The following is a 16,457-nucleotide window of genomic DNA, read 5'->3' as shown; positions in this document are numbered from 1 at the left end:
TTTCTCCCTACGCCACACTGATTCTTTGTGTGGTAGTTCTCCCCCCCACAGCTGTCTCTTCTGTTGGGCCCTCTCCAGGGCTTTATTTTTCTAGCAGGAACTCCTTTGCATATTAAGCCACACACCCCTGATGTAGCAAATCCTCCAAGAGTTTACAGTAGACCCTGTAAAAAGAGCCCTGTAAGCTCTTGGAGGATTGGCTACATCTGGGGTGTGTGGCCTAATATGCAAAGGAGTTCCTGCTACAAGTAGGAGAAGAAGAATGTAGATTTATACTCTGCCCATCTCTCTGAAATCAGAGTATCCGAGTGGTTTACAATGTCCTTTATCTTCTTTCCCCACAACAGACACCCTGTCAGGTGGGTGAGGCTGAGAGCGTTCTTAAAGCAGCTGCCCTTTCAAGGACAACCTCTACGACAGCTATGGCTGACCCAAAGCCATTCCAGGGGCTGCAAGTGGAGGAGTGGGGAATCAAACCCGGTTCTCCCAGATAACCACTACACCAAACTGGCCCTCCCTGTTTCCTCTGCTCCTTTCTCCCTTCAGCCTGCGTTCTCCCTGTATCCTTTCCACAGATCCTGACGCTATGGTCCATTCACACACGCGGACCATCGTTTCCTGTCACAGCCCTCAAGCGACCAATGAGAGGTTGCCCGAATGCAGCCTGGAGATTCTGCAGGGCCCTCTGCTCTGGAACTGGGAGCCAACACCGGCCGCTCCCCCCTTGTCTTCCTCCCATGTCTTTGCATCTGCAAGCAGAACTCCAGGTGTGTGTCAGATGAGGGCAGAGATAGGAAAATGGAAGAGAGTGGGGAGAAAAAGAACTGGGAGCTTTCCTTTGTCTTCGGCTTCACCAGTAGTTTAAGGAGTGACAGTGAATGATCCAGCTGGGGCAACCCATACACACCTCTGTGAACCAGCCCGAACTTGGCAGTTTCAAATTTGCAGGTGTGTTTGCAGGTAGGCATGCCATACCCTGCTTCCAGATGTTAAATTTATTGACTATCGCAGTAGTGATCTTTTTCCCCCCAGGGAAACTTTTTGGGCAGTTAAAGCATCCGCCCTCATTGTTTATTTAATACCTTTTTTATTCCGCCCTTCTTCCCAAGAACTCAGGGCAGCATACATTATTCTCCCCTCCTCTGTTTTATCAGAAGAGGAGGAGGAGGAGGAAGAAGATATTGGATTTATACCCCGGCCTATACTCTGAATCTGAGTCTCAGAGCAGTCACAATCTCCTTTACTTCCCTCCCCCCACAACAGACACCCTGTGAGGTAGGTGGGGCTGAGAGAGCTCTCCTTTCAAGGACAGCTCTGTGAGAGATATGGCTGACCCAAGGCCATTCCAGCAGCTGTAAGTGGAGGAGTGGGCAGTCAAACCTGGTTCTCCCAGATAAGAGTCCACACACTTAACGACTACACCAAACTGGAGGAGGAGACTGGATTTATACCCCACCCTTCACTACCCAAAGGAGTCTCAGAGCGGTTTACAATCTCCTTTCCCTTCCCCTCCCCACAACAGACACCCTGTGAGATAGATGAAGTTGAGAGAGCTCTGACAGAACAGAAACTGCTCTTGAGAGGAACAGCTCTGGGAGAACTTGTGGCCGACTCAAGGTGACATCAGCAGGTGCATGTGGAGGAGTGGGGAAACAAACACGGTTCTCCCAGATAAGAGTCCATGCACTTTAACCACTACACCAGACTGGCTCTCAAACAGCTCTGTGAGGTAGGCTAGGCTGACAGAGAGAGAGAGTGACCTAAGGTCACATGACAGAACGGGGATCAGAAGCCCGGTTGCCTAGATCCTTACCTGATGCCTTGTTCTGGTTAGATCTGTCATGTATAATATGGGGGAATGACCTTTCTGTTAAATATTTACATCAAATGGGACCTATGGCTTAGGCACCTCTCCCAATCCAAATAACGCACACACACTCGCACCGAACCCCAGCATGAAACTCCAAAAGCCTATCTGTTGATTGCTCACATGTCCGCACACTATGTGCGAACTGGACCTAAGTGGCTCCAGAGAGCTGATGCGGTGGTTAAGAGCGGCGGATTTTAATCTGGAGAACCGGGTTTGAAGTTCTGCACTGCTATGTCACTTTACTGTTATGTCACTTCTAGGGAACTGCAGCTCTAGGAACCACTGGAACAATTCCTAGAGCTACCTTAACCCCAGGGGTGGCCAAACTTGCATAATGTAAGAGCCACACAGAATAAACTTCAGATGTTTGAGAGCTACAAGATATGAGCATCAAATGTTTGAGAGCTGTGAGGAAGGAAGGAAGGAAGGAAGGAAGGAAGGAAGGAAGGAAGGAAGGAAGGAAGGAAGGAAGGAAGGAAGGAAGGAAGGAAGGAAGGAAGGAAGGAAGGAAGGAAGGAAGGAAGGAAGGAAGAAAGGAAGGAAGGAAGGAAGGAAGGAAGGCAAATAGAAGGAGGAGGGAGAGGTGGAAAGAAAACTAACTTTAAATGCATTCTCTAAGCCGCCAGCTGGCTTGGCTTGGAGAAGTGGTTTAAAGAGTCAAATGCCTTCTCCAAGCCAGCCAACACGATGGTGGGGGCTTCAAGAGCCACACAAGATGTGTGAAAGAGCCAAGCTACAGTTTGGCCACCTCTGCCTAAGCCACTTCTGGGCTTTCCCTGAAAATGGCATGGTGGCACAGAGGGTTCTTAAAAAGAAAACAAAAATTAAAAACAAAAAAAATGTCTCATGCTACCTCTTGGAGAAGTGGTGGGCAACTGGGGGAAGGGGTCTGGCAGCTCTAGCAACGTCTGAAGAGTCCTGATAATTAGATATGTTGTCCCTGCTGCTTGCATAGGCAGTCTAATATGCTGAGCTTGTGCACCACTGTGTGAACTGTCTGGAAGGCACTTTCAGAATTTTATGGAAACGTTCACAGAAATATCTGCATCTAAGAGCCCCATGGCGCAGAGTGTAAAGCTGCAGTACCGCAAGCACTTGAGTTCGATCCCGGCAGAAGCTGGATTCAGGTAGCCGGCTCCAGGTTGACTCAGCCTTCCATCTTTCCGAGGTCGGTAAAAGGAGTACCCAGCTTGCTGGGGGGAAAGTGTAGATGACTGGAGAAGGCAATGGCAAGGAAAGAAAGGAAAGGTCCCCTGTGCAAGCATCAGTCGTTTCCGACTCTGGAGTGACATTGCTTTCACAACGTTTTCATGGCAGACTTTTTTATGGGGTGGTTTGCCATTGCCTTCCCCAGTCATCTACACTTTCCCCCCAGCAAGCTGGGGACTCATTTTACCCACCTCGGAAGGATGGAAGGCTGAGTCAACCTTGAGCCGGCTACCTGAAAACCCAGCTTCCGCCGGGGATCGAACTCAGGTTGTAAGCAGAGCTTAGGACTGCAGTACTGCAGCTTTAACACTCTGCACCACGTAAAACCACCCCGTAAAAAGTCTGCCGTGAAAACGTCATGATGCGATGTCACCCCAGAGTCGGAAACGACTGGTGCTTGCGCAGGGGACTACCTTTACCTTTTTTTTAAAAGAGCCAACACAATTCCCACATCACATGCCAGCCACAAGTACGACCTGAACAAGGGCATAAAAAGATCATATATTTAATTATTAAAATAATGTTCAACTATATGTTTTCTTTTCAGTGCAGAACCCTTTAGCATGTTCTCAAGATCGCCGATGAGTAGCAAGATGTCAGAGCTTGCTGAGGAAGGGCTGCGGTTGCGTTGTTACAACTTTCGTTGTCGCTGTGCCAACAGCCAAAAGCAATAAATAACAGCCTTTGAATAACATTCATGGGAAAGTTGAACACTGGAAATGGCTGATACAGGATTGGATGGTAGCACCTAGCTTTTTGTTGTTGTTGTACAGCTATGTACAGGAGCAGTCTCCCTGAGCAGTGTGAACCTTGAGTTTCAAGAGCCTTGCCCCTGAAGATAATTTTTAATACTCTTTGATGCTTAAGGTCCCCAACCTTCCACTGGGGGCGGGGCTTCCCCTGATTTTGTGGCCTCCAACCTGCTGGCACAGGATTGGCTGGCTGGGGGAGACCCATCCCCAAAGAGCTCTGTCAGGGTCCGACATGCCCAACACGATGACGTCACCTGGAAGTGACATAATCGCACCGGGCACATCACACAGGGGACGCTCTAGCATTTTGGTAAACCCCCCCACTCTATGGTGCCATAAAGGTTTGTGGGTTTTTTACCAAATATTAGAGCATCTCCACATGATGTGCCCAGCACGATTACATCACTTTCAGGTGGTGATGTCGCACAGCACACACTTCACGCGCACGAGGGAAGTCCCCCTACCAGAAGCCAGGCAAGACCTGGCAACCCACCGTTGCTAGTTTCTGGGCAGAAATATAGCATAAACTTGTGCGTTTGCCCTAGACATAATACAAGTGACAACACTGCAGTCTTGTATACAGCATGTGTGTGAAACAGACCCCGCCCAAGAATGAAAACAAACACCTAAAAATAATGTCTGAAACCACCTGAGAAAACATGGATCTGCTTTTGCCTGCCCCTCCCTCTCCATTTTCAAGTTTTCATCATCATTTCCCACCCACTCCGACCTGTTCCAAAGTTGCCAGCATACTTATATTTCAGAATCTTCGATGGGACTGTTTAAAAATATCTTGGGAGGAGCAAACGGCAAATCCTTGCGCGGGAGGATCAAGTGCCGAACCGGGAATCGTTTGAGTTCTGACTTAGTGTCCGCCTGGTGAGGTTTGCTTTGCATCACTCGAGTCTGAAGCGTCCCCGTCTCGGAGTCCCATGCTTGCCCCCTCCGCAGTTTCTTTAAAGTGTTTCGAAAACCCTCCGTATTGAAGTAATAGATCAAGGGGTCCAGGGTGCAGTTCATACTGGCCAGGAGCACCGTGACGACCAGGGCCTGGCGGACAGAATCCTTCGTCTGTTGTTCCGTCGGGAACACCCGGGCCTTAATCATCCCGTAGGCTGCTAGGATGATGTTGTAAGGGACAAAGCAGATAATGAAGATGACCAGGTTCACCACGAGCATGCGAATTGTCTTCTGCTGGCGCAGGCTCTGCTCCCGCCCAGGCTTGCACAGTTTCCGGAAGATTCTAATCGAGCAGTAGGTCACGGAAGTGAGAGGCAGGAGAAAGCCGAGGATCTCCGCCAGAATAACCAAGGGAAAGAGTCCTTTCTGCCACAGGTCATTACTGAAGCTTTCGAAACACAGCGTGACATTCCGGTTTTGTTTCTGACAGGATGTGGTTCTGTGAACGCCAGCCACTGGAACGGAGCCCATCAGGATAAGCACCCACACCACCAGGCAGAGCAGCCGCGCCACCTTAGGGCGTCGGAGGTGGCGCCAGCGGAGCGGGTAGACGATGGCAACAAAGCGGTCCAGGTTGATGCACATGAGGAAGAGGCAGCTGCCGTACATGTTGATCTGGAAGACGGAGCCGGAGACTTGGCAAAGGAAACTCCCAAAGGGCCATTCCCCCACGGCGTAATAGTAGATACGGAATGGCAAAGACACCGTGAAAAGGAGGTCGCTGACGGCCAAGTTCAGCATGTAGATGCTCACCACGGACTTGATGCGCAGGTAGTACAGGAAGATCCAGATGGCCGCGACGTTGAGGAGCAAGCCGGCTGTGAAAATTAGGCTGTATCCGACCAGGTGAAGTTGGTGGCTGGCACTGCGGTCCGTGCACGGTTCCAATGACTGGTTGGAAGCTGACATCCCGGTGATCGCCGAAGGGCTTCAGAAGGACCTCTTGGGATGCCGGGAGGATTCGAGGCAGCAGGAGGACTTCTCCCTCAGAGAAAAGGGGGCTGCGCGAAACCCCCAGCCCCCCGCTTGGAGCACATTTCTTTCCTTGGCAATTCAACTGGACATTCTCTGTGACATTGTTGCTTGGAGGTCTAAGCCCCAGACGCCTTCAGAGATCCTGGTCAGGAGACTTCGGTGCCATTCTGGCGCCCAAAACGATGAGCCTGAAGGGAAACAAGAGGTCATTTCTAGCAGGTGACTTGCTTCCAAAGAAAACCAAGGAACGGAATGGAGGTGGGAAGAAAAATGTAAAACCAAGGAAGGAAGGAAAAGGCAACACAGACAGGATCACAGATATATCAAGGGAGGGGTAGTACGGAGGTTATTAAAAACTTCAGAGGCAGAAAAGGAAGTTGTCTAGACTCGGCTGGTTATCTGTACTAATTTAGCAGCTAACTATGTATCAGATGCAGATATAAGTAATTAAACCTGCAAAGGTTTGTTTTTTTAAAAAAAAAAGTTTCAGGTATGGGTGGTTTTGGGTGGCGAGACAAAAAATGCGACTTACACCTACTCCTGCATTTTGACTCTGCGCTTCATACAATCCCCCGACCACTTTCCCTCGCAACAGGGTTCCAAACACAGTAGATTTAGGGTGGCCAGCTCTGGGTTCGGAACGGAGCCGGGTTGCGAACCAGAGATCTGTACCTCTGGAGAAAATGGCCTCTCAGAAGAAGATGATGATGATATTGGATTTATATCCCACCTTCCACTCCGAATGTCAGAGTGGCTCACAATCTCCTTTATCTTCCTCCCCCCACAACAGACACCCTGTGAGGTAAATGAAGATATTGGATTTATATCCCACCCTCCACTCCGAAGAGTCTCAGAGCGGCTTACAATCTCCTTTACCTTCCTCCCCCACAACAGACACCCTGTGAGGTGGGTGGGGCTGAGAGGGCTCTCACAGCAGCTGCCCTTTCAAGGACAACTCCTGCGATAGCTATGACTGCCCAAAGGTCATTCCAGCAGCTGCAAGTGGAGGAGTGGGGAATCAAACCTGGTTCTCCCAGAGAAGAGTCCACACACTTAACCACTACACCAAACTGGCTCTCTAGAGAGGTAGACTCTATGGCACTATACCCCATGAAGGTCCCTCCCCTCCCCAAGCCCCACCTTCCCAGGCTTTGACATCAAATCTCCAAATATTTTCTGATCTGAGTTGGGGGGGAGATTTGGGGGGGATGGAGCCTGGGGAACAGGGTTTGGGGAAGGGAGGGACCTCAACAGGGTATAATACCATAGAGTCCACCCTCCAAAGCAACCATTTTCTTCCTGGAAACTAATCTTAGCTGTCTGAAGATAAATTGTAATAGCAGACCTCCAGGTGCTACCTAGAAGTTGGCAACCCTACACTATACTGACAAACCTAAGGGTCTGTATCCTACCACGCCAGTAAGTCAAGTGGGAAGCCTTCTTCCTATTTGGCTCTTCTATTGGAGGAAATTTCTCTAGCCTGATACCACCCAAGGTCAGAACAGGAGGAATGCGGATTTGAAAGGCGCTATAAATTTGAAAAGGGGCTACAGAGGAGAACCAGAAGGGAGAGAATTAAGAGCCCCCCATGCACAGCATCTCCCCACAAATACACTACACTCGCTCTACATTTATTTTGTTCAGAAAATCTGAGCAGCCAGTATGATGTGCCTTTCTGGCTTCAGCTCCGCAACTTTAAATCTTGGCCGACTCCTAAGTGGAGAAAACTGTTTCTAGGGCTCGGCTTCATCGAGGAGAGGAAGAGAGTGTTAGGGAATTCCGTTTTAAATTCTATTTCTTGATCTCAAACAGTGCGATGGATCACTGGATCAAATAATCATTGAGAGGCCTTTAACATGAAAGCAAAAACATATTTATTTCTACAGGGAAAGGGCATAGGGAGGTGAAAATAACAAACACTATAGAACTACATGCTTACACTAGGTCATGAAGACAATAGGGAATCAGGCACAGTGTTAACCCTATAATGACTGGAACTTTAGAACATTGCAAAGGACATACAGAACAGATATATATTTAATACAGAGACAACCTTCTAATCCTGGGCTATGATTCCAGTTTAAATTTGGTCGCATCCACACAGGACTGGCTATCGCACAGTGGTTGCCCTCTAGCAGTCATTCCTAACTGGGCTGTCCTGAGGGAACGACGATTAGACCAACTTACGGCATGTGAGTCGGCCTTCCGTATTGCCTAATATCTGTGATTAATTGCTCTGGCAGAGGCAAAAGCTGCACAGGAGGCTCAAAACTTGAAGAAAAACAACATCAGCATAAATCATTCCTCAGCTGAATTCCAGAGGGTGGGGAGGTTGACGTCACAGAAAAGATCGCACATCTGCTGAAAGGATCTCTGGGTGGGGCTGAACTGTAAGATTTTGTTATAACTTGGACTCCTTTCACTGGTAGGGTTGCCAATCCCCATTCCGGACAGAGGATCCCCTAGTTCAGAGACCCTCCCCCTGCTTCGGGGTTAACAGAAAGCAGGAGAGGGGGTATGAATGCCCACTGGTCCTCATAGGGTATAATGGAGAATGGGTACCTGGGGCTCTGAGGGGAGGGGGCTGGCTTTTTGAGGTAGAGGCACCAAATTTTCAGCATAGCATTCAGTGCCTCTCCTCAAAAAAGCCCCTCAAAAAGATTGGATCAGAGGGTCCAATTCTATGACCCCCAAAAGAAGGTGCCCCCATCTTCCATTATTTCCAGTGCAAGGAAGGCATTTAAAAGAAGAAGACTGCAGATTTATACCCCGCCCTCCTCTCTGAATCAGAGACTCAGAGTGGCTTACAGTCTCCTATATCTTCTTCCCCCATAACAGACACCCTGTGAAGTGGGTGGGGCTGAGAGAGCCCTCCCAGAAGCTGCCCTTTCAAGGACAACTCTGTGAGAGCTATGGCTGACCCAAGGCCATTCCAGCTGGTGCAAGTGAAGGAGTGGGGAATCAAACTCGGTTCTCCCAGATAAGAGTCCTCACACTTAACCACTGCACCAAACTGGCTCTACACCAAACATGGTCCTTTCAAATGTGATGGCCAGAACTCCCTTTGGAGTTCAATCATGCTTGTTACAACCTTGCTTCTGGCTCCACCCCCAAAGTCTCCAGGAATTTCCAGAATTGGACCTGGCATCCTTTCCATGACAGAGAAAGGGTTTGAACACAGTCTCTCAGAGATCCTCGTCTGCCAGTCTAACCATGACCCCATGCTGTACCTCAGATGGGCTTTCAAATGCTGCCCAGATGCTTTCATATGAGTCTCCACAACTGCAAAGGCAACAGTTCCTTTCAATAATAGATAACAATGGGAACTCAGCCAAAATGCTAACTGCTGACCACCATCTCCAGTGGTCGACACATGTCAGACTCCCATCCTGTCTAGAGGGAGCTGTTCCTGTTGGTAGCAGAAGAGAGGACTCGTGAGAATGGGTTTCAGTTAAGGGCGGGGAGGTACCGGCTGGATATTAGTAAAAAATTTGTTACAGCAGGAGTTGTGCAGCGGTGGAATCAGCTACCTAGAGAGGTGGTGAGCTCCCCCTCACTGGCAGTCTTTGAGCAGAGGCGGGGCAAATACTTGTCAGCAAGGAAAGGAGAGCCAGTTTGGTGGAGTGGTTAAGTGTGTGGATTTTTATCTGGGAGAACCAGGTTTGATTCCTCACTCCTCCACATGCAGCTGCTGGAGTGACCTTGGGTCAGTCGTAACTCTCTCAGAGCTGTTCTGCTCAACAGCAGTTTCTGTCAGAGCTCTCTCAGCCCCACCTACCTCACAGGGTGTCTGTTGTGGGGGAGGGGAAGGGAAAGGAGATTTGTAAGCCACTCTGTGACTCCTTCACTTAGTGATGGGCAGGGTATAAATCCAATCTCCTCCTCTATGCTGATCCTGCATTGAGCGGGGGGCTGGACTAGATGGCTCCTTCCAACTCTGTGATTCTACGGTTCTATGAACCCGCCCAGCCTCCCCCCCACACACAATTTTTGATGGACCCTGGAATTTCAGCAGGGTGCTGACATTTCTCCTCCCTGCCAGGCAAGATGGAGGAAAGCCATTCTATATCGGGGTGGTCTTAGCTAATGGGCAAAAGGGGCAGCTGCCCAGGGCTGCAAGGAAGCCTCTGAAGAGCGTACTGTGCTGTGCACTGGGCAAGGGGAGTAAGGGGGTGTCTAGTGGCACCCCCAGGTGGGGTAGCGCCCTAGGCATCTCCCTACCCTGCCTACTCTCACATGCCGGCCCTGCTTGTGGGAGGGGGATGCTGACTCTCCACAGCCCTCTCCTTCAAAGGAGGGAAGAAAGAGGAAGAGCAGCTTCCCACCATTCCCTGTACCTGCCCCATCTGGGGCTTGGGCTGCTATTTTCCAAGGGCAGGTGTGGCTCCTGCCCATTGCTTGAGAGGCAAGGGCCCTTCTTTGCTTGGCTCAAATATCCTTGGTGGTGGTGAGGAGGGTGACAGCAGTGGTTCTGAGGCTCCATCTTGGACTTTGGCTCGGAATCAATGAGGTCACCCCAGTTGTATATAAGTCTGAAAACTCGTTTTCATTTCTTGTTCATTCTCTTTAAATTAAACTTTTTTTAAAAAAAATCCCCAACAAACAATATACAACTAGTGCCGTCGAATATTCACAAAATCTTAACCCTTTAAATCCCCCCTCTCCCCAGACAAAAACCTGTAATAACACATCTATACCATTATCCTGGGATCAGATTCAAAGTTCAAGAAGTAGATACGAGATGATGAAGAAGAAGATATTGGATTTGTATCCCGCCCTCCACTCAGAAGAGTCTCAGAGTGGTTCACAATCTCCTTTACCTTCCTCCCCCACAACAGACACCCTGGGAGGTGGGTGGGGCTGGAGAGGGCTCTCACAGCAGCTGCCCTTTCAAGGACAACCTCTGCCAGAGCTATGGCTGACCCAAGGCCATTCCAGCAGCTGCAAGTAGAGGAGTGGGGAATCAAACACGGTTCTCCCAGATAAGAGTCTGGGAGAACCGTGCAGGAAATTCGCAAACACCTCCCATACACACACCTCCCATACACACACCCCTCCAGTGACTCCTGCTCCATGCCCAGAAGATGCAGACAAAACAACCAAATTGCTGCTCCCTATTGGTGGAACCTCACCCAGTTCTGCAAGGCCTGTTAGATGGCTGTATTCCGGCTAGCCTTCAACCGATTAATAAAGACTGTACCCCATCGAAAATGAAATAACATCAAACGATATTAGTGCCTGACTGTTTTAATGTTGACTTGTAATTTTAATTATGATGTAATTATGTGTTGTTATGTGCATTGCGATGTTATGGGTTGTGAGCCGCCTTGAGCTTGCTTTGGCAGGGAGGGCAGGCTATAAATTTAAGAAGAAGATAGAAGATATTGAATTTATATCCCACCCTCCACTCCAAAGAGTCTCAGAGCGGCTCACAATCTCCTTTACCTTCCTCCCCCACAACAGTCACCCTGGGAGGTGGGTGGGGCTGGAGAGGGCTCTCACAGCAGCTGCCCTTTCAAGGACAACCTCTGCCAGAGCTATGGCTGACCCAAGGCCATGCTAGGAGGTGCAAGTGGAGGAGTGGGGAATCAAACCTGGTTCTCCCAGATAAGAGTCCACACACTTAACCACTACACCAAACCAGCTAATAAACCTAAACCTAAATCAAAATGGTTATACTGACCAGATAACTACGTATATGCATTGATATTAAATACAGTCCATAGAAAACTTAAAATATACAATTCCCAAACAATACAATTCCAACAAAGGAGTCCCGACGTGCAGAGAGTCGACTTGGTTCCTCCTGCTTTGATTTCTCTTCTAGCACAGGGTGCTCCATAAATCACATTCTTACAAAAGGCACAATGCCCTGAATAATGCTGCAACACCTCGCAAGGTGCAACGCTCTAAATGGTTCTGCAGCAATGTATTCCAAAACAATTTCAAACTGGCCTTGAGCCATCCCAGAGTGAAGTGCCGGTTGGAAATTATTTTGGAGACTTTTTTGTCCCGTTCATCCATTGAAAATTCTGAAGGGAAATAGAAACGTCGTTGCAGAACCATTTAGAGCATTGTACCTTGTGAGGTGCTCTCTGTTCGGCACCAGAAGGGGAAATCATGCATTGCACTGGCAACTTTCGGAGTTCTGTTGGTTAGACCCAACAGCTCCTTTGGGTTAAGTCTTCACTGGGGGAAGAATTACCCAAAAGATGCCAAAAGTGTGCTCACATCAGGCCTGAAAACCCACCATGGTTCTGTGTTAGGCCTGAACCCTCTCATTGTACAAACAAAAACTCAGGTGCTTAAACCCACATTCTACCATCGCATGCCTAGGACTGCGCACCCCCCCCCTTGGGTTGGTGTTGGAAAACACCTTGAGACTTGAGGGTGGATCCAGGAGAGGGCTGGGTTTTAGGGAGGAGAGGAGCTTCAGCATGGTACAGTGCCCTAGAGTTCACCCTTCCAAGCAGCCATTTCCTCCAGGGAAGCTGATCTCTGCCAACTGGAGATCAGTTGGAAAAGCGGGAGATCTCCAGGCCCCACCTGGAGGCTGGCAACCCTACCCCACATCTCTCCATAGCAGCTGTTCTGCAGGGAACTGCATCTCATAGCGTGCATCTCCGTGACGGGAAGATCTTGACTTTCCACGTGGCACGCGCACATCATGCTCCAATTGAAGAACAGGTGACCTCAGAGAAATCCCACCAAAAGGCTTCATACCACCTGCAGCACCTAAGCCCTTCCGCTAGTTGTGCTTTTACCTCTTTTGATGGGAAGCTTTGTGAGGGGCTCCCGGCCTTCTAAACTTCCTCAGATACGTTGGCAGAAAGCAAGAGCACTTTGGGGCCCACCTGCCAGGCAGCAGACAAGACGCAGCAAGAGCACCAGAAGCAAGGCAGGAAATTTCCCAGCCCTGAGGACTTCCCCAGGTCCTTCCAACCTCGCTGTGTCTGACTCGGGTTTTCCCCCCTTCTTCTTTATAGGTGTTTATCTGCTTTTTTTCTTCTCCCCTGCTTTGTCATCCTCTCTGTGTGGTGGAATTCGGCATCCACAGTAAAGGCAACATGTGGCTTTTGAGAGCTGGCCGCCCACTCTGGTCTCAGGAGCGACTGAGGAGAAAAACAACATCCTTTCCTCGCAGAAATTGTTCTTGCCTCGGAACGTGTCACAGAACGGAAGCGGTCGAGGGGTACCTTGGTTTGCTTTTTTCTTCTCCCCTCCCACTTCCTTATTTCTGTCATCTTTACGTCGATGGTAGAGAAGAGAAACAAGGCTCGGAAATTAATCATTAGCCAGTATCTGCCACATCAGGGATCAGCTGAACAGAGACAGCAATCCACACCAGAGTGTTGGTTTGCCGGGTACAATTCAAGGTGCAAGGCTTTGACTTATGACCCCAATAAACCTCAAATCCATCTAAGACATTTTATCTCACGCTTCCTCCGAGGAACGCCGAGCAGCGTGCTTGGCAGTGTTCCCTCTAAGGTGAGTTAGTGTGAGCTAGCTCACCGTTTTTTAGCCTCCAGCACACACAATTTTCATCTCTGCTCAAGAAAAATGGTCCCCGAGCAAGCTGATGGATGCAGTCGCTCCCAACTTTCATGCCATTACCTCATGAAGTAGAATGTTTGCTCACGAGACTCCACAGCTTGGACGGAGCGTCTGCTCGGCTGTTCTCCCTTCCCTGTTTTTATCTTCACAACAGCCCTGTGAGGTAGGCGAGGCCAAGAGAGGGTGAGTGGTCCACTGTTCTCAAGAGAGCTTCATGGCAGAGTGGGGATTCGAACCTGAGTCCCCCATCTCCTAGCCCGACACACTAACTGTTAACCCACACTTACGAGTTGCCAGGCCCCCCCTGCTGGCCACTTGCAGGGAATGGGGGTGGGGGTGGGATAGGGTTATCAGATTCAGATTGAGAAACTCCTGGAGATTTGGGAATGGAGCTTGGAAAGGACAGAGACCTTCCCAATGCCATAGAACCCACCTCCAAAGCATCCATTTTCTCCAGGGGAACTGATCGCTAGATGAGCTGTAATTCCAGGGGATCCCCAGGTCCCACCTGGAGGCTGGCATCCCTACATTGGCTGCCTTCTTTCTTTTGTACCACAGTAATAGTTAAGATCTGTGAGAGTCACAGCAAAGATGTTTCAGTGCAGGAAATCCCTTGCCCATGATGGAAGCAACGAAAGAGAATATATGGTAGTGTTTGGACTGAGACCAGAAAGCAGGGACGGCCCTGTCACTAGCCAATTGCCTAGGGCGCTGGCCTTCTTGGGGTGCTGAATTGGGCACCCCCATGTGACTTGGTGATGTAATCAGTGCAGGGTGAGGTGTCAGAAGTTAGCCTTGCCTAGGGTGCCAGACTGATCGCTAGAGGAGCTGTAATTCCAGGGGATCCCCAGGTCCCACCTGGAGGCTGGCATCCCTACACTGGCTGCCTTCTTTCTTTTGTACCAGTCACAGTGGTGGATCCCCTCAATCTCTTCTGCTGGCAAAGGCTTCATTTAAATTATAGGAAAGAGCCTTCTCTAGAGGAACTGATTCATAAGATTTATCCCACAGCCTCCAAATCTCATTTGCCTAACTGGGTTGGCGAGTAGCATCACGTACGCTGCCCTAATGAAAACATATATGCTCAGACTGCTTCCCTTTACCCCTGTATTTGCTGTCTAAGGCAGACAGGCCTGCTGACTTCATGCTCTTCATTAAAACAACCAGGCCACCTAAAGAGAGATCTTTTTGGTTCTGTCCAATCAACAGGTCAGTGGTCAGAGATGGGAGAGTGGACCGTACCACTTCATACTGCAGGAGAGGGACATCAGTTCTGAATGTTACCCTACAGTCACCCTCTCTGCAAGAATTACAACTGGTCTCCATAACACAGAGATCTGTTGCCTTGGAGGAAATGAGAGGGGGGGTAGGACGGGCTGCATCAGTGCTTAGTTTTCCTGGCCCTTTCTTACACCCCCAGGAAACTGCTGTTCACCACTTTTGGGTCAGGCAGCAATTTTTCTCCAGGCTAGTTTTGCCAGGCATCCTAGAGTTTCTCTTTCTTTCTTTCTTTCTTTCTCTTTCTTTCTCTTTCTCTCTTTCTTTCTTTTTCTTTCTCTCTTTCTTTCTCTCTTTCTCTTTCTTTCTTTCTTTCTCTCTCTTTCTCTTTCTCTCTCTCTCTCTCTTTTTCTTTCTTTCTTTCTCTCTCTCTCTTTCTTTCTCTCTCTCTTTTTTTCTTTTTCTTTTTCTTTTTCTTTTTCTTTTTCTTTCTCTCTCTCTTTCTTTCTCTCTTTCTCTCTCTTTCTTTCTTTCTTTCTTTCTTTTTATTTCTCTCTCTCTTTCTTTCTTTCTTTCTTTCTTTTTCTTTCTTTCTTTCTTTCTGGTGTCACTAGGGGTGTGGGGGAAGACATTTGTGAAATTGAGGGGAGGGACGGTGGCTCAGTGGTAGAGCATCTGCTTGGGAAGCAGAAGGTCCCAGGTTCAATCCCTGGCATCTCCAAAAAAGGGTCCAGGCAAATAGGTGTGGAAAACCTCAGCTTGAGACCCTGGAGACCTGCTGCCAGTCTGAGAAAACAATACTGACTTTGATGGACCCAGGGTCTGATTCAGTATAAGGCAGCTTCATATGTTCAATTTCCTGCATTCTGCAGGGCGTTGGACTAGATGACCTTAGAGGTCCCTTCCAGCTCTCTTATTCTCGAATTCCAAATGGCTGCTTTGTAGGGTGAACTCTACAGCATTATCCCCTTCCCTTCTCCAAGCCCCTCTCCGCAGGTGCCGCCCCCAAATCTCCAGGAATTTCCCCACCCAGAACTGCCAACCCTACTAGCGTATCCCGTTCTCACCTGGCACTTCTCTAGGGGAAACAGCTCAGGGCTGAAGAAGCCCCTGTCCATTCCAGCCTGATGGCCCCAATTCAAACACCTTCTCTCCAGCAGCTAAGCTTGAGTTTCACTAGGGAGAGATCTGGTCTCCCCAGAAAAGGTCAATTAGGATTTCCCATAAATAGGATGGGGGAGACTTGTCTTAGCAGTAGTATGTGCAAAAAGGATCTAGGGGTCTTAGTGGACCATACGTTGAACATGAGTCAACAGTGTGATGTAGTGGCTAAAAAGGCAAATGCAATTTTGGGCAGTATCAACAGAGGTATAGTGTCCAGATCATGTGAAGTGATGGTATCGCTTTACTCTGCTCTCGTAAGAGTATTGTGTTCAGTTCTGGGCACCACATTTTTAGAAGGATATAGACAAGCTGGAACGGGTCCAGAGGAGGATGACAAAGATGGTGAGGGGTCTGGAGGTCAAGTCCTATGAGGAAAGGTTGAAGGAGCTGGGCACGTTTAGCCTGGAGAGGAGGTGGCTGAGAGGTGATATGATTACCATCTTAAGAACATGAGAGAAGCCATGTTGGATCAGGCCAATGGCCCATCCAGTCCAACACTCTGTGTCACACAGTGGCCAAAAAAAAAAAAACAAGTGCCATCAGAAGGTCCACCAGTGGGGCTAGAAGCCCTCCCACTGTGCCCTCCCCAAGTACCAAGAATACAAAGCATCACTGCCTCAGACAGAGAGTTCCAACAATACGTTGTGGCTAATAGCCACTGATGGACCTCTGCTCCATATGCTTCAAGTACTTGGAAGGGCTGTCATCTAGACAATGTGGAATTGTTTTCTGTGGCCCCAGAAAGTAGGACCAGA

At 49.0% G+C, this 16,457-nt stretch overlaps 1 protein-coding gene across 1 annotated transcript; it reads right to left on the bottom strand.

Annotated features, from left to right (window-relative positions):
- Nucleotides 1-3,568: 3,568 nt before the first annotated feature.
- On the bottom strand, nucleotides 3,569-12,992 carry LPAR5 (lysophosphatidic acid receptor 5). Its single transcript, XM_060236903.1, has 2 exons — nucleotides 12,531-12,992; nucleotides 3,569-5,954 (listed from the first exon to the last, which is right to left on the bottom strand). The coding sequence occupies exon 2, from the start codon at nucleotides 5,698-5,700 to the stop codon at nucleotides 4,585-4,587; it is 1,116 nt and encodes a 371-aa protein (XP_060092886.1). The 5' UTR covers nucleotides 5,701-5,954; nucleotides 12,531-12,992; the 3' UTR covers nucleotides 3,569-4,584.
- Between the last annotated feature and the right edge of the window lie 3,465 nt (nucleotides 12,993-16,457).

The sequence above is a fragment of the Heteronotia binoei genome, chromosome 4 (genome assembly GCF_032191835.1).
Source record: "Heteronotia binoei isolate CCM8104 ecotype False Entrance Well chromosome 4, APGP_CSIRO_Hbin_v1, whole genome shotgun sequence".
NCBI classification, from domain to species: Eukaryota; Metazoa; Chordata; class Lepidosauria; order Squamata; family Gekkonidae; genus Heteronotia; species Heteronotia binoei.
The sequence above is the reverse complement of the archived record's forward strand: the minus strand, read 5'-3'. Positions and strand labels throughout refer to the sequence as shown.